At 44.6% G+C, this 25,021-nt stretch overlaps 1 protein-coding gene across 5 annotated transcripts in view; it reads left to right on the plus strand.

The window, feature by feature from the left end:
- trdmt1 (tRNA aspartic acid methyltransferase 1) overlaps nucleotides 1–25,021 on the plus strand; it is an 84,437-nt gene that overhangs the window by 31,464 nt on the left and 27,952 nt on the right. The window contains exons 4-9 of one of the 5 annotated variants that reach the window (XM_077623769.1): nucleotides 694–765; nucleotides 14,454–14,519; nucleotides 18,369–18,438; nucleotides 18,511–18,588; nucleotides 23,567–23,895; nucleotides 24,874–24,931. In XM_077623769.1, the coding sequence (XP_077479895.1) occupies nucleotides 694–765; nucleotides 14,454–14,519; nucleotides 18,369–18,438; nucleotides 18,511–18,588; nucleotides 23,567–23,895; nucleotides 24,874–24,931 (673 nt within the window). The remainder of the gene's footprint in view (nucleotides 1–693; nucleotides 766–14,453; nucleotides 14,520–18,368; nucleotides 18,439–18,510; nucleotides 18,589–23,566; nucleotides 23,896–24,873; nucleotides 24,932–25,021) is intronic. The other 4 variants (XM_077623772.1, XM_077623770.1, XM_077623773.1 and 1 more) reach the window with 4 other exon arrangements.

The following is a 25,021-nucleotide window of genomic DNA, read 5'->3' on the forward strand; positions in this document are numbered from 1 at the left end:
TAACCTTTGGCTATAATCCTACATATTTTTGTTCATTAACATGAACATGTATATATATGTTCATGAATATGTATATTGTGCCTGTGTTTAATCAAACTCAAATTGTGCAAAAACTGTTAATCATATCTTAATATTCGAACATTCAGCTATGTGAACTACACTGCAATCACATTTGTTAATGAATGGCTTCTGGTTTTTACTTTGATAAAACAAAAAAATTGCAATAATTGCATTCACCATCAAAGTGTTCAGCATTCGCTTTGAATATATCTGGCGCCATCTAGCATTGTGAATATGTACAATGTCTACACCCCGATTTTAAGACAACTGACACTTTTTTATTGTTATTTCAAAGCAAAAATCTTTGAAGGGGATAAGATAGTGATGACGTCAGTACCCATGCCCCGTGTATGAAAACGTCTTCACGTAGCAACCTTCTACTTGGCCTAACTGGAGTCAATGCATAACAAGAGTCAAATCAAAAATAGAATGCCCTCCTTATAAAGAGTCATTTAGAGCAGAGAAAATCAATTCAGTTTTACAATTAATATAATTTTACAATTCACAACACAAAACGTATATGTACATGACTTTAGTTTCACATTTGTGACTCGAATTAGACTTTTGTTTTTAACAAAAAATAACGTATAAAATGGATTTATGTTAAATATTTTTTTGTGCATAATGGTGTAGGGTTGGACTCCACCGTGATATTGCTGACCCCAGAACCAAGAGCTTCCTCTACATTCTTAATCTTTTACCCAGGTGAATGTACTTCATTTTTGTTTTTGTACAGTAATACCTTGACATACGAATGCCCCGACATACGAGCAATTTGAGTTACGAGCCTGGCCACTTGGCTGTCTCGAATACTCGTAATCTCAAAGTAAATATTAGCTCGGAATTTTACCCGTATCTAAAATACCTCGTATGTCAAGGTATTACTGCAGTGTACACCGTAAGATAACGCTATAATGCACCAAACTCTGATAATGGTTAAATACTGTCATTGCTGAAGTTGTATATGTCTGACACATGTCTCGATATGTAGCTGATATGAAGCGGTTGGTTACTATGTGTCGAGTAATATCTGCTGGCTGAACCCACTCAGCAATCTTAGTGGTAGATAGTCATTTGGATGTCAGTTTCGTCATACCTCATCTGCCATCTAGACTATAAGTCGCTGTCCCCATCCTCCAAGTCATCTGAATTTGGAAACAGGCCAGGCTGCTCGTATACTAGTTGCGCCAGCTGTGCCTCTGCCACCTTGGTAACCGCAACTGTAGTCATCTGCTATGCAACAGTTTTCATCAGTAGTTTCTTCAGAATGGGTATCACACAACAAAGCAAAAGTCACACAATCGTCAGAACGATTATTCCCGTCCTTGCCAAATTAGCACTCCAATACACCAGTTTTGAGCTTAGCCAATCAAATGACCACACATCACGCCCCGTGATGTAACTCATTAATTCTAGCCATCGCTTCAGTAAATGTTTCTCCCCTAGCAGTATTCTTTGGAATGTAAGTACAGCACTGATCTCCAATCATATGACAAACTTCTCTTTTCTCAGCCAAAATCCAATCTAAAGCCTGGTGATTCTGCAACATCATCCTAGATGTTTCATCTCACTGTTCACCGAGCGCCATGAGGGCTTCATTTGTATAGTTAATGAAACGCTCCTGATTATAATATACATAATCAATTATAATTTTATTGAGAGTAATCCTAAGGAGTATGGACTAGCATTCACAGTGTTTTAAAGTCGTCGTCCCCAGGACGCGAGTCTCATTTCTCAAAATGAACCTTCACATGAAATGACCTTTTACGCATTTGGAGCCTCCGTCGCAACATGCAGACATTCATGTGGACTCACCAGAGATGTCTCCAGATGTCTCCCGTAATTGGATTAGTCTTCACCCGTCGAGAATCCAGGCGCTCAATCGAAAATCCAGCCCGCAAAGGGTATCAGACGTGCGCACGGTCTTTCCCAGATGTCGATCAGCAGCGCCCGGATTCCTTTTCGGTATGTTGACCCCAGGCTTCGGAGGACCAAAATGATAAGTTTATTAATAGGTATACTTTAATAAAGGGAGAGACATCGGATACATAATCCAGGGTTAAACTTGCAAGTGAGAATCGATCCTGGCTCGTCCTCGCCACGGAGCATTCTGAAGAAAGGCATCCTCTTCTGTCCATTTAGACGCACATAATCAAAACACTTAAGGTTATCTTATTCAAACAATTGCATAAGCTAACCAAATAACACAATTAAGGTAAAAAAAAACTGCAACAACAATTGCGTATCAGGTGGGAAACCACAAACATTTGCATAAGAATTTGCACAAATAAGCATAACAATTTCCATAAAAGGTGAAACGAGCGACACTATTTTAAATTAATATGCGAGTATTTTTGGAAGTTGATTCGATTATCGCCATCTGCCAGAATCCAAGAATCCAATTAAATGTCCTCGGGGCCAGCTGCAGGGGGAAGTGTCCTTTTTGGATTGGATTGGATTGGATTGGATAACTTTATTCATCCCGTATTCGGGAAATTTCGTTGTTCCAGTGGCAAGAGGGTGAGGATGCAGGAATAGCAAAGGCATTTTAGACATGAATAGATAGGTAATAAGTAGGTCAAGAAATAAATACATGAATAAATATATAATTAAATAAGCGTGTTGCTTAGCACATATATACATACATACATACACATAAATGTAGATGCATGCATACGGTAGGTCTTAACACACAGCCATTTTTTTGTTAAAGAGCCTGACAGCTGATGGGAGGAAGGATCTGCGGAAGCGCTCCTTCCTGCAATGAGGGTGCCGCAGTCTATTGCTAAAGGAGCTTCGGAGGGACTCCACAGACTCATGCAGGGGGTGGGAGGTGCTGTCCATGATGGACATCATCCTGGTCAGCATCCTCCGCTCTCCCACTTCCTCCACAGAGTCCAAAGGACAGCCCAGAACAGAGCTGGCCCTCCTGACCAGCTTATTCAGCCTGTTCCTGTCCCTCTCCGTGCTCCCGCATCCCCAACAAAGCACTGCATAAAACACTGTAGATGCCACCACAGTGTCGTAGAAAGTTCTCAGCAGTGTCCTGCACACTCCAAAGGACCGTAGACTCCTCAGTAGGTAGAGGCGGCTCTGGCCCCTTTTGTACAGGGCATCTGTGTTTGTGGACCAGTCTAGTTTGTTGTTGAGGTGAACACCCAGGTACTTAAAATTCTCCACGATTTCAATGTCTGTACCCTGGATGTTCACCTGAGTGGTCTGTTGAGGATTCCTCCGAAAATCGATGACAATTTCCTTTGTCTTACTGGTGTTGATGTAGAGGTGGTTTTGCCTACACCAGTCAACAAAGGCTGTGATGACTCCCCTGTACTCCAGGTCGTTCCCGTCCGTCACTCGTCCAACAATAGCGGTGTCGTCAGAGAACTTCTGGAGGTGGCAGGTGTCTGTATTATGTTTAAAGTCCGATGTGTAGAGGGAGAAGAGGAGTGGAGAGAGCACTGTGCCTTGTGGGGCCCCCGTGCTGCAAGCTACCACATCAGACGTACAGTCCTGGAGTCTCACATATTGTGGTCTGTCAGTGAGGAAGTCGATGATCCATGCGGCTAGGTGGTTCCTTACTCCAGCCTCTTCCAGTTTCCCTCTCAGTAGAACCGGCTGAATGGTGTTGACAGCTGATGGGAGGAAGGATCTGCGGAAGCGCTCCTTCCTGCAATGAGGGTGCCGCAGTCTATTGCTAAAGGAGCTTCGGAGGGACTCCTCAGACTCATGCAGGGGGTGGGAGGTGCTGTCCATGATGGACATCATCCTGGTCAGCATCCTCCGCTCTCCCACTTCCTCCACAGAGTCCAGAGGACAGCCCAGAACAGAGCTGGCCCTCCTGACCAGCTTATTCAGCCTGTTCCTGTCCCTCTCCGTGCTCCCGCATCCCCAACAAAGCACTGCATAAAACACTGTAGAGGCCACCACAGTGTCGTAGAAAGTCCTCAGCAGTGTCCTGCACACTCCAAAGGACCGTAGACTCCTCAGTAGGTAGAGGCGGCTCTGGCCCCTTTTGTACAGGGCATCTGTGTTTGTGGACCAGTCTAGTTTGTTGTTGAGGTGAACACCCAGGTACTTAAAATTCTCCACGATTTCAATGTCTGTACCCTGGATTTTTATACTGAGCTTTCGTCTGCTTATAATGATTAATGTATCACATATACATATAATGATTAATATTCCACACATACACATAATGATTCATATTCCACACATATATAATGATTAATACACACATATATAATAATATCCCAGAATAACCCCAACACTAACTCTGACTTAATTTCACTTCTAGCTTTGAACTCCTTAGGGATACCCCTTGGTTGTCCAATTGAATCTAAGTACACCCGAGAGTCAGGAACACATGACCTCCTAAACCTATTTGCTCTTGTGATGTTAAGAAGTTCAGCCACTACCATATACATTACTTTAACGGACATTTTCATCCTTACCAAGGTGCACAGCCCAATCTAGCGCAGCGGAAGAGCATTCCGCAATATATCATTGCCGCACATCAAGTAGCTATCAGCTACGGCTGTTGCCTGTATGCCCATGAATTGAAGGTGCGGTATTGTCATTGTTATGTTATGGCAGGACTGATCAATTGGACCTGGATTCTCGTACCATACGGCAGTGTGACAAAGGTAGGGGTCTTCTCTGCATGTGGGAACCAAGATAAAACCCAAGTTACATTACATTTCACCGTTGTATTACCCGTATGTACTCCTTGCTGCTCCTTACTCTGAAAGCCACCACTTGCAAAAAAGTCATATTCTGCATTTATATCAACTTCATATTTTGTGGGAGGGCCCTCTAGGGCCGCTGTGCGCCCATATTCGGTACACACCTTCGTGTTAGCACTTGAGGGCAGCGGATTCATCCCCTGGTGTGTTTTCTTTGAGCCGTAAATCATTCTACATTCAATAGTTCACAATGTTAATGGGAAATGTTTATTCCCTTGCTTTTCCTGTGTCCACCCTCCTTCTCTGCACTCTTTCCTCTTTTCTTCCGCACATGTTTTAAAACTGTTTTTGTCTGGGATCACAATAGGGAGTTTCATTGGGGTGATCGAACATGCTATACATTGCTCACTTGTCATTTCTTTAATCGTATACCAAATCCATTTTCACTTGCTCCTTCCCAACCAATTTGTTTCTCTGGTTCGAAGCTTGGCCTAACTTTACTAAAAATAGGAATGTCAACATGGACTGAGTCATTTCCGGTGTCGTCTAAGCTATAGTCATCATATACTGCAGTCAGGTCAGCTGTTACCATCGCTGAAGTCACTACCGAAGTCATTCTCACATTAGACGAATATATTTTGGTAGGCATGTCATTTTCCCTTACAGTCGTAGCCTCATTATAAGCGCCTGATTGAGTTTGCCGAGTGGCATCAGCTTTAAATCGCATAGCATTAGCAGCCTGAAGTAGCATTAGCTTTAAATCGCATACCATTAGCAGCCGGAAGTAGCTTAAGTATACGCTCCATTGGCCGCGTTGATAACTGTGGCCCTGTTTGATCATCAAGATCAAATATTAAAAGAGATATCTTGCCTTCCGTTCAAATCCCTTTTGACCTGGTCACCATTATGCGGAAGTCCTATTTCATTAACCTCCAATGTGGCTTTACCTTTACACCCACTTCCCACTGGCCGGGTTTCTCCAGTATCAGTATACTACTCTTCTAATCCCCAGTCCGAGGGTTTTTGATATGTGTAAAGTGTTATGATCGGGGGTGGAAGACCCCAATGCAGGCGAGGGCTGCGAGTCTGGTTCTCGAATCTTTATTAGAATGGTCCAAGTGAAAGGCCAGGCACCAGAGGGGATGGCGTCGGCGTGTCGTTAGTCGTATCCGTGGTCGTGGGGGCCGAGCGTAGTCGGAATCCTGGGAGCAAAACAAGAGGTCGTATATCAATGAAGGCAGGCGAGAAAATACAAGAGGGTACCTCACTGTGAGCAGATCAGACGATCCCGCAGCGTGGTCCTGTTCTTGGTGGCCTTAAATACTCCTCACTGGCTAATGACTCACACCTGGCAGCCCTCGAGTCATTAGAGGCAGGACCTGTGGTTGGGTGGCGGGCGCAACCAGCCACCAATCTCGTCTGGGGCCTGACAGTACCTCCCCCCCTACGCGGGCCACCTGGCCCGCGACGAAGGGCACCCGGGTGTTCCCGGTGGAAGTCCCTGATGAGGTCCCTGGCGAGGATGTGGCAGGCAGGAACCCAGCTGCGCTCCTCAGGACCGTACCCCTTCCAGTCCACCAGGTAGTGCAGGCCGCGACCCCGGCGGCGGACGTCCAAAAGCCGTTCTACCAGAAACGCCGGACCCCCCTCGATCATCAGCGGAGGGGGTGGGGGAGGGTTAGGGGGGGACAGAGGACTTGTCATGACCGGCTTGATCTGGGAAACGTGGAAGGTGGGGTGGATGCGGAGGGGGGGTGGGAGCTTGGGGCGCACGGCACATGGGTTTATTATCCGTTCGATCTTGTAGGGGCCGATGAAGCGGGGAGACAGCTTCCGGGACTTGGTCTTTAAGGGAAGATCACGGGTGGACAGCCAAACCTTTTGACCCATGACGTAGGCTGGTGCGGGGGCACGGTGGCGGTCGGCCTGCCCCTGGGCACGGTCGGAAGCAAGCTGAAGCGCGGCCCGGGCCCTCTCCCAGATACGGCCACATCTGGTTAGGTGGGCCTGGACGGAGGGCACGGCAATCTCCGCCTCCAGGGAAGGGAATGCGGGGGGTTGGTAGCCTAGGGAGCACTCGAAAGGGGATAGGTTGGAGGAGGCGTTAGGGTGGGAATTGTGGGCATATTCTATCCAGGGCAGATGTTCACTCCAAGTGGTCGGGTCGGCATGGGTGGCGCAGCGAATTGCTGCCTCCAACTGCTGATTTGCGCGCTCACACTGACCCTTAGACTGTGGATGATATCCCGAGGAGAGGCTTGCGGTGATCTTCAGGGCTGAACAGAAGGCAGACCAGACGTGTGAAGTGAACTGTGGACCCCGGTCGGAAACGATGTCGGCCGGAATTCCATGCAGGCGGAAAACATGCTGCGTGAGGAGGTCGGCTGTCTCCTGGGCTGAGGGTAGTTTTCGGAGGGCGATGAAGTGGGCCGCCTTGGAAAACCGGTCGACTATGGTGAGTATGGTGGTGTTACCCTGGGACTTGGGAAGGCCCGTAACGAAGTCGACCGCAATATGAGACCAGGGACGACTAGGAATCTGGAGAGGGAGGAGTAGACCGGAGCTTGGCTTGGTGGAGGGCTTGTTGCGTGCACACACCTGGCAGGCAGATACGAAAGATTGCGTATCTGCCCTTAATGTCGGCCACCAAAAGCGTTGGCGCAATACCGCCTGTGTGCGGGCAACCCCTGGGTGGCAGGTCAGGCGGGAGGTGTGGGCCCATTAGAGTACCTTGGACCGCATTGAAGTCGGAACATACAGGTCCTTCTGCGTACCTCTTCTTGGGTCTGGTTCCAGCTCTTGGGCCCTCACTACCTCGGCTTCCAGCCCCGTCCTCATGCTAGCCACCATGCAGGAGGGAGGTAGGATCGTTGGGGGCTCCTCCTCCGAGTCCGGGGACTGAAAAACACGGGATAGCGCACCCGACTTCCCATTCCTGGAACCCGGGATATAGTTAAGCGTGAAATTAAATCTACTGAAAAACATGGTCCACCTGGCCTGGCGAGGGTTTAGCCTCCGGGCCGACCTGAGATATTCCAGGTTCTTGTGGTCAGTCAGAACCGTGAACGGCTGGCTAGCCCCCTCGAGGTGGTGTCGCCATTCCTCCAGGGCCATCTTCACCGCGAGCAGTTCCCTGTCACCAATGCCGTAGTTGCGTTCAGCTGGAGACAGCCTGCGGGAAAAGAAGGCGCAGGGGTGCAACTTCCCATCCGCCTGTTTGCGCTGGGAGAGGACAGCGCCGACCCCCACCTCCGAGGCGTCGACCTCCACCTGGAACTGCAAATTAGGATCGGGGTGGGAGAGGACGGGAGCAACAGTGAAACGGGACTTCAGGTCACTGAATGCCGCCTCCGCTGCGTCTGACCAACAGAACGGGAGTTTCGTGGATGTGAGTGCTGTGAGGGGTGCGGCGACGCGGCTATAGTTCCTGATGAAACGTCTGTAGAAGTTAGCGAACCCCAAAAAACGTTGCAACTCCCTTCTCCCCTTGGGCCTGGGCCACTGAGTAACGGCCTCCACCTTCTTGGCATCCATCCGCATCTCCCCGGCGGCCACCACGTACCCCAGAAAGGTGGTCTCTGAGACGTGAAATCCGCACTTCTCAGCCTTGGCGAATAGGCGGTTCTCTAGGAGACGTTGCAACACCTGGCGCACATGCTGCATATGGTCCTCGAGGCTGCGTGAAAAAATCAAGATGTCATCCAGGTAAACAAATACAAATCGGTTTAGCATGTCCCGGAGGACGTCATTGATCAGGGACTGGAACACTCCCGGGGCATTGCAGAGCCCAAAAGGCATTACCAGATATTCAAAATGTCCCTGGGGGGTGGAAAAGGCCGTCTTCCATTCGTCCCCCTCCCGAATCCGGACCAGATGGTAAGCATTACGGAGGTCTAATTTTGTAAAAATGCAAGCGCCATGTAGCGGGGTAAAAGCCGAGTCGATGAGTGGCAACGGGTACCCGTTCCTGACCGTGATCTCATTCAGGCCTCGGTAGTCGACACAGGGGCGCAGCGAGCCGTCCTTCTTGTCGACAAAAAAAAAACCCGCCCCGACGGGGGAGGAGGAAGGGCGAATCTGTCCAGATGCCAGCGCCTGGGAGATGTAGTCATCCAGTGCCTCCCGCTCCGGCCTGGAGATGTTGTAGATCCGGCGCCTAGGAAGGGAAGCACCGGGCAATAAGTCAATGGCACAGTCATAAGGGCGATGTGGGGGGAGTGCTGTGGCCTGGTACTCGCTAAACACCCGTGAAAGGTCCCGATAGCACTCGGGCACTGTTGATAGGTCAGGGGCATCCTTCCTCGGCGGTGACACTGGGGGTACGTGGGCTGCCTGGAGGCACTTGGTATGGCATGCCGGGCTCCAGGCTACCACGTTGGGTCCCCCCCAGTCGATCACCGGATTGTGCTCTCTTAACCACGGTAGGCCCAGAACAATAGACGCCTCCGGGCAGTCCAAGAGGTAGAAGCACGCCATCTCCTGGTGATTACCGGATAGGCGGAGTAGAACAGGGTCCGTCCGTCGCTCCACTCTGCCTAGGGTACGCCCATCCAGTGCCGTTATACTTAGGGGTCTCTCTATAACCCGAGTCCCGATGCCCAGCTTAGCGGCCACGGAGCGGTCGATAAAACTCTCGTCCGCACCGCAGTCGATCAAAGCAGTGGTGTTGTGATCTCTTCCCCCCCAGGAAAGAGATGCTGGTAAAACAAATCGACGGGAGGCTTCCTCAACGGCCAGGCTCACCATGACCTCCCTTCCTACTGGTGAGCCCTTGCTTTTACCGGGCGGGCAGGGCATGATGTCGAGAGATGGCCCCCCTTGCCGCAATAGAAGCATAGGACCTGCCGGCGGCGTCGCGAGCGTTCCTCCTCAGACGCTCCAGCGCGACCAATTTGCATGGGTTCTGACGTCACCACAGGAGGGGGAGGCGCAGCCGCTGCGGGGGAACCCGGAAGCAGGCGCCGAAGTCCAACCATGGCGCCCACCTGCGAGTCACCTCTCCGCTGCCCTCGTTGTCTCTCTAGTTGGCTGTCGATCCGGATGGCCAATTCCACGAGCGCGTCGAGGGACCCTGGTTCCTCTCGGATCGCCAGCTCCTCCCGCATCTCCACATTCAGCCCCTCCAGAAATGCGTCCTGGAGGGCGGAGTCATTAAAGGCACTCTCGGCGGCTAAGATGCGGAATTCGACCGAGTATTTTGCGACGCTCCGGACGCCTTGTCTGAGAGCTCTTAAGCGCCCGGCTGCCTCCCGGCCGCCCACCGGGTGGTCGAAGATCTTTCGCATCTCTGCGGTAAATAAGTCGTAGGAGGTACAAATGTGTGAGCCCCGCTCCCATTCGGCGCTCGCCCAGGCTAGGGCTTCATCACGAAGGCAGCCGATCAGGTAAGCGATCTTGGCTCGGTCCGACGTGTAGGTGAGGCTTGGTTGTTCAAACACCAACTGGCATTGAACCAGGAAACGCCGGCATGCGGCGAGATCTCCACCGTAGGGGGTGGGTGGGGGGTCCTTAGGTTCTTGTTGCGGCGATATCGGTGTTACCAGGGGAGCGGCTGGGGTTGGCTGTGCACTTGGTGAGTGAGGCAAAGAAGTGAGTTGTGCTCGTATGTTTTCTAGGGTCTCAGCCCTGCTCGATACCTTAGAACAGAGGTACGCAATAGCTTGGGAATGCTGTTCCACGACCTGCGAAATTGGGTCGGAGGGGGCCTGGTCCGCGCCCGCGGGGTCCATGTTGGCGGGATCGTGCTGTTATGATCGGGGGTGGAAGACCCCAAAGCAGGCGAGGGCTGCGAGTCTGGTTCTCGAATCTTTATTAGAATGGTCCAAGTGAAAGGCCAGGCACCAGAGGAGATGGCGTCGGCGTGTCGTTAGTCGTATCCGTGGTCGTGGGGGCCGAGCGTAGTCGGAATCCTGGGAGCAAAACAGGAGGTCGTATATCAATGAAGGCAGGCGAGAAAATACAAGAGGGTACCTCACTGAGCAGATCAGACGATCCCGCAGCGTGGTCCTGTTCTTGGTGGCCTTAAATACTCCTCACTAGCTAATGACTCACACTTGGCAGCCCTCGAGTCATTAGAGGCAGGACCTGTGGTTGGGTGGCGGGCGCATCCAGCCACCAATGTCGTCTGGGGCCTGACATAAAGTCTCTTCCACATAAGCGCCGGGTCTCTATTAATAATACTGAAATGGAACGAATGAATTCCAAATTTCCCACTTGACTTGCCTTTACTTTAACAATCCACAGTTGCGCACCCTTCTCCACACCTCTAAATCCCAGTCTTGGTACTCGTGTTGTGGTTGTTGGATGCGCTTTTACCTCATCTACAACCTTATTGGAGGGTCCTCTCAAGTGCGGTGCCGGCATAGGTTGACCCGTAAGCATTTCATGCGGTGTTAGATGGGTAATCCTGTTATTTTGCATGCGATAGCTCATGAGTTTGAGTGGTAGCGCATCCACACAGTTCAGCTTTGTGCTAGCACATTTTGCTGAGTTTAGCTTTGAGTGTCCCATTAACTCTTTCTACCATACCTCTCGATTACGGGTAATACACACAACCTAACCTTTGTTTTATTCGCAATTGTTGCAAAATTCCTTTGCCAACTTTATGGACAAATGCCGGGCCATTGTCAGAACTTATTTCCGATGGTATACCAAACCGCTGAATTACTTCTCTTAACACGAATTGTACAACGGTTTCCGACCTTTGGTCCTTTGACGCTGTTGCCTCCGACCCTAAATCGGTCGATCATGACCAGCATGTATATGTTTCTTTGCACGGGTTTGATCATGTCTACGAAATTTAAAACAAGATGTTTGAACGGACCTCCTGGATCTCTATTAATAACACTGAAATCGAACGAATGTCTTCCAAACTTCCCACTTGACTTGCCTTTACTTTAACAGTTCACAGTTGCGCACCCTTCTCCACACCTCTAAATGCCAGTCTTGGTACTCGTGTTGTGGTTGTTGGATGCGCTTTTACCTCATCTACAACCTTATTGGATGGTCTCTTTACTGTCCCCGTGGGCTCGGTCACTGGTGTCGAAATCACCAGCACCCGCAGGACGCAGATCACCATCACCAGGAGATGAATCCTTGACATCTGGCTCCTCATTTGGGCTGTCCGCGCTGCTCTGCTCCTTGACTTTCGATCCTGGTGCATGCACCTGAGTACAATGGTTGAGGTGGTACCACGTCGTGCTTCCTTCCACCTGGACAGCCGTAGGTGTTGGTCGAACCACATTATAGGGACCTTGTCGTCTTGGTTCGTGCCACTTTCGCCTGTATACCTTGATGTACACTGGATTCAGGAACCCTGCTTTTCTCCTGCACATAGATAGCTCTATGAATAGCATTTAGCTGTGTTAAATAGTATTTTAGTTCATTTTGCAGCTGCTCCAGAGGGGACCCCTTATAGGGTCCTCTCAAGTGCGGTGCTGGCATAGGTTGACCCGTAAGCATTTCATGCGGTGTTAGATGGGTAATCCTGTTATTTTGCATGCGATAGCTCATGAGTGCGAGTGGTAATGCATCCACCCAGTTCAGCTTTGTGCTAGCACATTTTGCTGAGTTTAGCTTTGAGTGTCCCATTAACTCTTTCTACCATACCTCTCGATTACGGGTAATACACACAACCTTACCTTTGTTTTATTCGCAATTGTTGCAAAATTCCTTTGCCAACTTTATGGACAAATGCCGGGCCATTGTCAGAACTTATTTCCGATGGTATACCAAACCGCGGAATTACTTCTCTTAACAAGAATTGTACAACGGTTTCCGACCTTTGGTCTTTTGACGCTGTTGCCTCCGACCCTACATCGGTCGATCATGACCAGCATGTATATGTTTCTTTGCACGGGTTTGATCACGTCTACGAAATTTAAAACAAGATGTTTGAACGGACCTCCTGGAACTGTCCGATTGGTGTTGGTATACACTTCCGAACATTGTTTTGTGCACAGACTTCGTATTGTCTTAAAACTTCATCCACCATTGCCTGTAAGTATGGTGACTAATATCCTTGTTGCTTAATTTTTCTCACAACTTCCCCCCTCTGCGAAGTGTTCTAAATTGTGCACATCTGGAATTAGTATTGTAAGCAATGAGATTGGTGCTACAAGCAACCCTCTGTGATCTCCACAAACCTTTCTCGTCCTTTGACGCACCTCTCTGCTGCCACAAACTATGTCTACTTACTTTTGCTGGATTAACATCCAGTGTCACAACTGCTTTTGGTGATGTATCGGCGAGCCATCACTTTTCCTGAATCCACGCTGCTTCCACACAGCTCCAAACAATTGACACACGCCTTGCGAATATGCCGAATCTGTATAGGCATTTGCTACTTATCCTTTGGCCATCAAACATGCTTCTGTCAACGCCTTCAATTCAGTTAGCTGCGCAGAGCATGGCTGATCACAACTCTCTGCCTTTACTGTCGTGAAAGTGCTTCCCTCCTGCTTAATGACTGCAAATCCAGCATGATTGTCAAGATAATCTTAATAACAGAATCCATCCACAAACTATGTTACTTCTGCATTGTGCAAAGGAGTAGGTTCCAAATCTGGTCGGAACTTTGTATATTTCATTGTCTCTGATATGCACTCATGAGCCTCCACTTCAAAATCAAAAGGCACGGACGGTGTCCACAGGATTTAATGTCGAACATCTCTTGATTGTGATATTTGGGTATGACAACAACGGAAAGTATTGTCAGCATCGAGCCTGACTTATTACAAATCGACTCTGATTAATCCATTCTGAAATGTTATGATGCGTATAGTTTACTACTGGATAGCCCCATTGTAATTGTCGACGCCTTCTCATATGCATAATTAACACCTGCTAAGCCTTGATAGCATGGACGCCAGCCCTGGGCCACATTGTCCAGCTTCGTGCTATAATAAGCTATAGGCTGTTTTCTCCGACCACTCCACGTCTCTTGCATTAGCACTGCAGACGCATACCGAACAACTTCTGGTTCACGTAATGTAAAAATAAGTAATGTAATTTGTTTAATCTCATAATTTAATGACTTTTACTCCCAATATTTCTTAAATCTTCTAATATGGCGTGAAAAGCAATGTTGTGCTCACACAGATTTTAATTTGCCAAAAGTTTAGGCCCTTGAGGCCAAACAACTTCTGTTTCACGTAACGTAAAAACAAGAGAACAACTTAAAACTCGTAACATTACAAGGTTTTTTTACTCCCAATATTACTTCAATATCCTAACATTATGCAAAGAGTTTTGTGGTCACATGGACTTAATGTCAACAAAAGTTGAATCCCGTGAGACAACTTCCGTTTCACATAAAACTAAGCAACAAAATACATGTAAATTTCAACATTTTACAATTTGAATCTTGTAATAGTACAATCTATGATGATGAATGTTCGTCCTATTTCAATTTTAATCTCATAGGAGTTAGATTTTAATCAGGTAATATTAAGATTTTTTTCTCAGAATATTACAATTTATGAATCCTTGTAAATTCTTACGGCACACCTGACCATCGCTCACGGGAAACAACTAGGAACTAGGAAAAACAGTTTTAAGAACATCTTGAATTAAGCCATATCACAGGAATTTTACATGCCATTATTTTTCATTTTTAACTTTGTATGACTGATTTTACTTCCCATGGCTTGCTTTTTGTGTTCTGCTTCTCTAAAGTGCCTCAATTTGCCCCTTTTTTGTCACTTTGTTAAGGCTCAGGCATCTTCCTCGCTTTATCTTGCTCGAGAATGTCAAAGGCTTTGAGAAGTCCTCTGCCAGGTAATATATTCACTATTCACATCTTTCTTGCTGTTTACCCTGAGTGGTGACTGGCTTGAAGTCAGCTGGGATAATAATAATAATATTAGTAATAGTAATCGTAATAATAGTAATAATAATAGTAATCGTAATAATAGTAATAATAATAGTAATCGTAATAAGAGTAATTGTAATAATAGTAATTGTAATAATAGTAATCGTAATAATGGTAATCGTAATAATGGTAATTGTAATAATGGTAATCGTAATAATGGTAATCGTAATAATGGTAATCGTAATAATGGTAATCGTAATAATGGTAATCGTAATAATGGTAATCGTAATAATGGTCATCGTAATAATAATGGTAATCGTAATAATAATGGTCATCGTAATAATAATGGTCATCGTAATAATAATGGTCATCGTAATAATAATGGTCATCGTAATAATAATGGTAATCGTAATAATAATGGTAATCGTAATAATAATGGTAATCGTAATAATAATGGTAATCGTAATAATAATGGTAATCGTAATAATAATGGTCATCGTAATAATAATGGTCATCGTAATAATAATGGTCATCGTAATAATAATGGTAATCGTAATAATAATGGTAATCGTAATAATAATGGTAATCGTAATAATAATGGTAATCGTAATAATAATGGTAATCGTAATAATAATGGTAATCGTAATAATAATGGTAATCGTAATAATAATGGTAATCGTAATAATAATGGTAATCGTAATAATGGTAATCGTAATAATGGTAATCGTAATAATGGTAATCGTAATAATGGTAATCGTAATAATGGTAATCGTAATAATAGTAATAGTGGTAACATTAGTAGTAGTAATAGTAGGAATATAATTGTAATGGTGTAACATTAGTAGTAGTAATAGTAGGAATATAATTGTAATAGTGTAACATTAGTAGTAGTAATAGTTGGAATATAATTGTAATAGTGTAACAGTAGTAGTAATAGTAGGAATATAATTGTAATAGTGTAACATTAGTAGTAGTAATAGTAGGAATAAAATTGTAATAGTGTAACATTAGTAGTAGTAATAGTAGGAATAAAATTGTAATAGTGTAACATTAGTAGTAGTAATAGTAGGAATAAAATTGTAATAGTGTAACATTAGTAGTAGTAATAGTAGGAATAAAATTGTAATAGTGTAACATTAGTAGTAGTAATAGTAGGAATATAATTGTAATAGTGTAACATTAGTAGTAGTAATAGTAGGAATATAATTGTAATAGTGTAACATTAGTAGTAGTAATAGTAGGAATATAATTGTAATAGTGTAACATTAGTAGTAGTAATAGTAGGAATATAATTGCAATAGTGTAACATTAGTAGTAGTAATAGTGTAACATTAGTAGTAGTAATAGTGTAACATTAGTAGTAGTAATAGTGTAACATTAGTAGTAGTAATAGTAGGAATATAATTGTAATAGTGTAACATTAGTAGTAGTAATAGTGTAACATTAGTAGTAGTAATAGTAGGAATATAATAGTAATCGTGTAACATTATTATTAGTAATAGTAGGAATAGTAATACAGTGGTACCTCGAGATACGATCTTAATGCGTTCCAGACTGAGCTCGTATGTCGATTTACTCGTAACTCAAACGAACGTTTCGCATAGAAATGAACTAAAAACAATTTAATTTGTTCCAACCTTCTGAAAAACACCAAAAACAGGATATTGGATTGGAAAAATATTTTATTTGTTCTAATTCGCCATCTATTAACAAAGTATGAAATAACTAGTGGTTTAATAGGATACCAAAATGTGTTTAATAGAACTAAAATTAGACGGATTTCACGGAGGGTAGAGAGAGAGGGACAGAGGCGGGGAAGAGAGAGGGGGCGTAGAGAGAGAGACTTTTTGCATGGCAACGCGCTTGTAACATAACAAACAAATTGAAATGAACTTGGATTATGATTGGATTGGAAAGAAAGTTGTAAAAAGATAAAAGTAAAGTAAAAAGGAATGTATTAAGAAATATTAAAATGTAATAAAAAGATAGAAGGGCTGTAAAACACGAAAAACATAAGAGTGAACAGAGCTACTGCCACTGGCTTCCACGTGACGGCGCCCTCTTGGAAAAAACTTGATGCAGACACTCAAAAATAAATTTAATCTAACCTTGCACTAAACTTAATTCTAATGTTGTTTTAAATTTTTATACCTTTCTTGTTGGCTCTATTGGCCCCGCTTCCACCCTGACTTTCAAAATATTACGAAAATGATGCACACAAATGTCCTAACAATAGGATAACTTGCCAATTTGCCCGGGAAGTAGTACTCCTCTCATATTAGCAAACAAGCTCCGCCATTCCCACTGACTAACGGGAAAAAAACACTGAAAAAATACTACGCTACGCCCAGTGCTCATAGAGACATTCACGGGGGAGTTGCGACCATAAGACAGTGCCCATGATGTTCTTATGAACAGCCTCTCGCGTCCGCTGTATGCTCGTATATCAAAATTTGTCTTGTATCTCAAGATAAATATTTGCTCAAAATTTTACTCGTATCTCAAATTGCTCGTATGTCGAGGCACTCGTATGTCGAGGTATTACTGTAGTAGTAATAGTAGTAATAGTGGTAATAAAAGTAATAGTAGTAGTAGTAGCAGTAGTAGCAGTAGTAGTAGTAGCAGCAGCAGCAGCAGCAGCAGTAGCAGCAATAGCAGGAATAGTAGGAATCGTAATAACTGGATTGGATAACTTTATTCATCCCGTATTCGGGAAATTTCATTGTGAAAGTAGCAAGAAAAGCATAGTCATAAGTTAGACGGTACAGTCGCAAAGGCCGCAGAACAACAAAGCAAAAGCAGAAAGTACAAAGCAAATCAAAGTAAATGGGATCATTAAGAATAACCAAATCAAATCATTAAGACAGAAAAGCAGCAAAAACACAAAACGAGCGAGAGTGGACGGAGCTACCGCCACCGGGTGCCACTTGAACGGCGCCATTTTGGTTGCGGTAGCAAAAACGGACACACACAGGAAGTCTTCCACAAGATAGGGAACTTCTGCAGACTGGGACCGAGGTAGAGAATATGCAGAGTCACTCTTCCAACCTTATCCGCACAGTTCCTCAGTAGTCTGGAGCTGAAGACAACAGTAGCAGAGTAGAGCCCCTCGACTCCGTTGCTGGTAAGCGCCGACAGTTCTTCCATCTTATCCCACAATGGAATGGTTGGTCAGAAGCGTTGCCTCTTCTCCCGGCACTTTTGTCCAGCTCCGAATCTCTGGCGGCACCGAGGTGTTGCTCCTTCTGCTGCGTATTGTAACAGCTAGTCCCATGTGTGTGACAGCGTAGGCATGGCTGAATGGTTCCAAAAAAGAAGTAGTTGAAAGAAGCCAGGCTAACAGAACAAGGAAAGTTGTAAAAACATTAAAGTAAAAAGTATAAAGTACAAAGTAAAGTAAAAAGGAATGTATTAAGAAATATTAAAATGTAATTAAAAAAAAAGATAGAAGGGCTGTGATAAAGTGGTTCAGAAAATGAGATGAGATGAGAGTAACACATTTGTACTCACTATTAAAACCATCAATATTGAGGTGAAAATTGTGAATAAGGGGGCGGCTTATACGCGAGAAATTGTAAAATTCAAATTTTAAGGCAATTTTAAGGTTGCCGCTTATATGCGAGTAAATGTGTGTGTATGTATATATATATATATATATATATATATATATATATATACATACATACAACAAAATTCAAAAACAGAAATCCAAACATAAACTACAAATGTCCTTTTTAGAAAGCCCTTCAATGTTTTGTCGACATGCATACAAAGTCCTAATAACAAATTTGTTTTAAATTATTATTTTTTTGCAGGCAATATTTTGTCGAAATGCTCAGAAAATGTGGCTATACTTACCAAGAGGTCATGCTCTCACCTACAAGTGTAAGAACATGTACTTCTATCTTTGTTGTCTGATTGCTTTCCAAAAAAAATCTGATGTACTATAACATGCAGATTGGGATCCCAAATTCAAGACTGCGTTATTTTTTGATGGCCAAGATCTCAAGAGACACAATGTTTTCAAAAATAAAGGTGAGACAAATGGAAGGACAGTGGTACCTCGAGATACAAGCTTAATTCGTTCCGGGACTGAGCTCGTATGTTGATATTCTCGTAACTCAAACGAACGTTTCCCATTGAAATGAACTAAAAACAAATTAATTCATTCCAACCCTCTGAAAAAACACCCAAAACAGGATATCTGATTGGAAAAAATGTTTTATTTGTTCTAATTTGCCATCTCTTAACAAAGTATGAAATAACTAGTGGTTTAATAGGATACTAAAATGTGTTTAATAGAACTAAAATTAGACGGATTTCATGGAGGGTAAAGAGAGAGGGACAGAAGGGGGAGACTATTTTCACGGCAACGCGCTCCATAAGATAACCTAAACAAATTTAAGTGAACTCTGATAACGATGCAGGCACACTCAAAAATAAGTTTAATCTAACCTTACACTAAACTTAATTCTAATTTTGTTTTACATTTTTATACCTTTCGTCTCCCGGCCGGGTTGGCTCTGTTTCCCCCGCCTCCACCCTGAGTTTCAGATGCAACCTATCGATGGTACTTTGCGTTTATATTCCCTTCAAAATATCCCGAAAATTATGCACACAAATGTCCTCACAATAGGATAACGCACGACCACTTGCCAACGAGTAGTATATACAACTCCCTTATTAGCGATCGCCTCGCCCGAGATTTGCAATGACCAACAGGGAAAAAAACACTGAAAAAATGCAACGCTCCGCCCAGTGCTCGCAGAGACATTACAAGAGGGAGTTGCGACCAGAGAGACATTACACGGGGGAGTTGCGACCAGAGAGACATTACACGAGGGAGTTGCAGGGAGAGAGAAGTGCCCATGATGTTCTTATGAGCAGCCTCTCGCGTCCGCTGTCTGCTCGTTAATCAAAATTTGTCTCGTATCTCAAGATAAATATTTGCTCGAAATTTTACTCGTATCTCAAATTTCCCGTATTTCGGGCCACTCGTATGTCGAGGTACCACTGTACTGTACCTATTTTCCAGCATTGCTGCTTTTGTGGAGGAACCAATGTCAGAACTGCTATATTCGCTATATTGACCACCGTCTTTATAGATTGTCATTTATGTCAGAAAGTCGCATTTTACTTACAGAAACAGCCATACAAACTCAGGACTTGATAAAATGTAATTAAAAAAAACCTTACCGGGATACCACATACGCACACTGACAGTGAGACAACATGACCAAACGCAAGCAATAATCCAACAACCAGACATACCAAGACGCAACGTATAAACACACAAGGGATAAGTATCAATCAAACACACCTGGTCACAAAGGAAGGGGAGCCTAGAGGGACACACACCACCCAGACAGCACTCACAAGGGAGACACGCACACACCTCCACCACGGGGTCGTCATGGCCGGCCCACAACAAAGCGGCAAACAGGTCCTTCAGGGGGTCGTCCAGGCCGGCCCGAAAAGAAGCTGCAAACAGGTCCTTCAGTGGGTCGTCCAGCCCGGCCCGCAAAGAAGCGGCGGGCAGGCCCTTCAGGAGGTTGTCCTGGCCACCCCACAAAGAAGTGATCCTGCTGGGTCCATTATTGGTTGGATTATTCTTTCACGAACACGCCTTGGGTGCGCAGCGAAGTCAGACCCAAAGATGCAGCAAGTAGATGAGACAGGAGTGCTGGTGCACAAAACTTAGGACTTGTTAAAAATCAATAAAGAAACAAACTTAACCGGGAGAGCAAATTAGCACACTGACAGGGAGACAACATGACCAAATGCAAGCAATAATCCAATAACCAGACATACCAGGACACAACGTATAAATAAACACACAAGGGATCATTATCAACCAAACACACCTGGTCACTTAAGGAAGGGGAGCCCAGAGGGACACATCACTCAGACAGCACACACCTCCACCAAAATCCCAAACCAAACGTGAAACCCACATTCCAAAAACATGAATGAATGGGTGTGTGTTCATGGTTGTCTGTCTCCTTGTGACCTGCAATCGGGTGGCCACCGATTCAGGGTGTTCCCCGCCTCTGGCCCGGAGTCAGCTGGGATAGGCTCCAGCACTCATCGCGACCCTGATGAGGATGAAGCGGTTCAGAAAATGAGAGAGATGAGAAGCCCATAGTTGGGCAATGCGCTTTATCAGTCAGTAGGCATTAGTCTGAATGCGACAACTCAAAACAAATTCCAAGTCACCCTGACCAATGACAACGTCACTTTATTTAACCCTCATGTTAAGGCAGTGGTTCTTAACTTGGGTTCGATCGAACCCTAGGGCTTCGGTGGAGCCTTTGCCGCGGAGGTCAAGACAGATCGACACATCATGTCTATACATGATAACATGTCCAAACATGTCCAGCTTGACCATCACTGGCTGCAGATGATCATGTGACATTATTTGGCCAATCAGTGCTGCGAGGAATTTAAATATCTTGAATTTGAAAAAAAAACCCATTTTATTTTACACTAAAGAAGGATTCGGTGAATGCGCATATGAAACTGGTGGGGTTTGGTAGCTCCAACAAGGTTAAGGACCACTGTGTTAAGGGAAGCTCAGGCTCCCTTCTCTCCAGCAACCTTTTCTAGCTTCTCCAAGGGGGTACCAAGGCATTTTCACTGTTCATAGAATTGGACACTGCAAAATTAAGATTGTGGCCAAAGCAATTTAGACATGGCCTGCTGAGATTCCTTATTGCAATGACACTCACTGTTGGGTCCATTTTATTGTAGTATTGTGTGCTCATGTGCTTTCATCTAGTCTCCAGTCTGCAAAAGCTGAGGTTTTCTCCTAATGCATTGGGAGTATGGTTTTCTGGAAGATATTCAATTTCTGAACACTTTGAATGCAGAGTCCAGTCATTTGCTATGTACCGTATGGTCAAACTCACATAGGGAGTTATATTTTAGCTAGACTTCATCTGCTGTGGCAGAGAAAAAATAGATTTTTTCCTTGATATTTGTCTAATGTTTGCAGCAAAAAGAATCAAGATGCTGCTTTTTGAAATAATTTCTTCAGCCGTATGGTGGACTAGGCTTTCCATGAGGAAACACCAGATAATTACACCAGTCTCCCTGAGACAAGTAACAACCAACTTGCAAGTCATTTTATTCGAGTCACAAGCAAGTCCCAAGCTTGTCGTGTTGTAAGCATGTCGAGTCAAGTGACGAGAATATGTTGAGGCAAGCCAAGTCACAACTTTGTCAAACCAAGTCTGGTCAAGCCACAATTTTGTTGAGTCGAGCTGAGCTAAGTCACAATTTTATCAAGCTGAGTTTGGTCAATTGACACGTTTATTGAGTCGAGACAAGCCAAGAAACACGGTTGTCAAGCAAACAGCAGTGTCTCGGCAGCAACTCTATTTATGGGCCGCCTTCGATCAGTCAAAGTTATCAGTACGTTGTATCTTACATCAGTCACCTCGGTCTGGGGTAAAACGCCAGGCATGACACATTTGTGTTGACGGCGGCAATAGGAAGATTTTAACTTTCACCTATTGTCACCAGGTGGACGGCTGACAAAAGCACGAGTAAGGCAATTGGAAGCAGCAGGTCTCGACATCAAAGAGTAATTAGTAAGCCATCAGACTTCACCTTACTCCTGGGTGACAGGAAAGTTAGTATAGGCCCAGCAGTGCATATAGACGATTATCCCGACTGACACCCTTCAGGCAGAGGAGCCCCATCATTACCTTGCATTGTTGAAGAAAGACAACAGAGCAGTCTCGCACTTTAGCAGATTGATTCTGGATTTGGGAACTTTGCTTGTAAAAATATTTAAGAACCATGACGCAAGACGTAAGAATATCACAAGTTGTCCGATGTCTTTGTTAGAAGCATCTAGAGTTGTTCAGTCGCCAATACCCTTCAATGCCAATGCTAAGTGTTTATCATGGCCGTAGGAGGCATAATATTGCCTTATGCAAACATTTAATATGACCAGGCCTCTCTCTCAATGTGCATTGAATCACACACTCATAATCTTTAAAACAAGAATCATTTTATAATAGCATGACCCCATTTTCAATCTGCCAAATCACTGCTCCAACTAAACAGTTAAGTAGAAGGATAGGTTCAGGATCCTTGGGAACAGGCACAGGGTCACAAGGCCGTGATAAGGCATCGGGCTTGGTGTTTCGGAACCCCGGCCTGCAAGATAGACAAAAAGAAAAGCGATTAAAAAGACGGCCGTGTAAGTTTAGGCGTTGCAATTTTGCAAATATATTCAAGGTTCTTATTATCTGTCTAGACAATGAATGGGTGTTCAGCCCCCTCCAACCAGTGCCTCCATTCTTCCAAAGTGACCTTTATCGCAGGTAGCTCATGATAACCGACATCATAGTTCCACTGCGCCTTGGACAACAACCGCCACAATAAGACACAAGGATGCCTCTTCCCAGCCCACTCTGAGCGCTGTGAGAGAACCGCCATGATGTCCTCGTTGGAATCGTCCACCCCCACCATGAATTCTCGCTTGGGTTCCACCAGCATGGTCAGGATAGGTGCTTTAGTGAAGCGGGTCTTGAGGACCTGGAACGCAGCCACCGCCTTAGGAATATATGTTAACCGCACCTTGGGGGAAGTGAGAGCATGTAACAGTCTCTAAAAAACGCAAATAGAAGTTTGCAAACCCAAGGAATTGGTGTGTCTTCTTGTGGCTATCTAGAGTAGTCCAGTTGGTCACCGTGCCTTAGCCGGTCCATCTGCACCCTTCCAGGAGCTGCAATGAATCCCAGGATGAAATTAACTTTTTCCAGTTAATTCCAGTCTGGAGCATGATATATCATGGCTGAAAATGAATCCCACTCTGCCGATGATTACAACATAGTTCGTCGTTCAACAGTTTGAATGTTATCCTTGATGTTATCCTTTGTATAATAAGAGTGGCCTTAACTTTTTTTTAAATATCTTAATTTAAAATGGTGTTGGAAATATTGGTTCAAACTTTTGTAATGTGATCACAATATCTGATGTAAGTCTGTACTCTATATCTTAGGAGTCCGACACGTCAATGCTCCCTGCTGAGACTGAGTCCTCTGAGGCGCCTTCCCTTTCACGCCCTCAACAGCCAGTTAGTTCTATGATAAGACAGGAAGAAAAGGAAGGTTATTGTGTCCTTTATAAACTAGAGACAGCAAATGATGCTCTAAAAAAGATTAATCAGAATAATGATTCTTCAGTGAAGCAGATCCAAGACTTCCTTGAACCTCAGGGAAATCTTGAAATGGAGCAATATCTTGTTCCTTCTAAAATACTGATGCGTTATGCTTTAATCCTGGATATTGTCCAACCCAACTGCCGGAGATCTATCTGCTTCACCAAAGGGTAAGTGTGTTGATCATTTGTTGTTATTCTACCTTGTTTCTGCAGTACTAAAAAAGACATAAACCAAAAGACTGACACCATAAAAAGAGGAATTCCCTAATTCTCAGAGGAAGCCAGCCTGTCAAGTCACCCAACAGATTGTTGTTGTCCTTGCATTCTGAAGATATTCGGCCCCCTTGAACTTTTCGGTACACGGTCGATTGATCGCGGGTCTTTTGGTCGCCAATCTTTTGGTCGACGGTCTTTAGGTCGCCCGGAAGGTAAGGGATAATTACCATTTATATCGTTGCTCAAATTCCCTAAATACAAACTGCGAATTACAGACGCTCCCCTACTTACGAACAAGTTAGGTTCCGAGCGATTGTTCATAAGTTGAATTTGTTCGTAAGTTGATTCAGTGCTATATTTTGTATTATAATTTATGTTTAAGGCCTATATAAGTATATTGAAGGTTTATATAAGTGCATTTGTATGTTTAAGGCTTGTATAAGTAACCTGCATTGGTTTGTACTGAAAAAAACATTTAACGAACGATCGTCGAACGATTCAAGTGGTATGCCTGTGCAACGCTCACCATTTTCTCACCCGCATCAAGCTTCTTTATTATTGCCACTTTCGTTTCAAATGAAATGGCTTGCCTCTTCCTTGCACTACCACCCTCACTAGAAGCCTTTCGGTTTTCACCAACCATATTGAATAATGGATGCACGAGATATTTAATGATAAAAATGTTCTTTGCGCAATGGAGATATGTTCACGCACTTACGCACTGCAACGAACTTGGCAGAGGAAGGTGGATGCTGGGTGAGCTCACAGCGCCAGGCGTCAGTATTAGCGGCGGAAAGAAGCACTACAAGAAGTAGCCGAAAGAAGCCAGGCTCACAGAACAAAGAAAGTTGTAAAACTTTAAGCAAGTTATTGATCATATGCTACCTGATATTAACATGCAACTCTGTGTACGTGTGTTTTTCTTTAAAGCTATGGCCGATATGTGGAAGGAACTGGCTCAGTACTGCAAAGTTGCCTGGAAACAGAGGTATAGTTGAAACATTCAAAAAAAAGTATGCATGTATATGCAATCCCATCTTTCTCCGGGCCAGAGGCGGGGGACACCCTGAATCGGTGG

Source organism: Stigmatopora argus, chromosome 17 (assembly GCF_051989625.1).
Source record: "Stigmatopora argus isolate UIUO_Sarg chromosome 17, RoL_Sarg_1.0, whole genome shotgun sequence".
Lineage (NCBI taxonomy): Eukaryota > Metazoa > Chordata > Actinopteri > Syngnathiformes > Syngnathidae > Stigmatopora > Stigmatopora argus.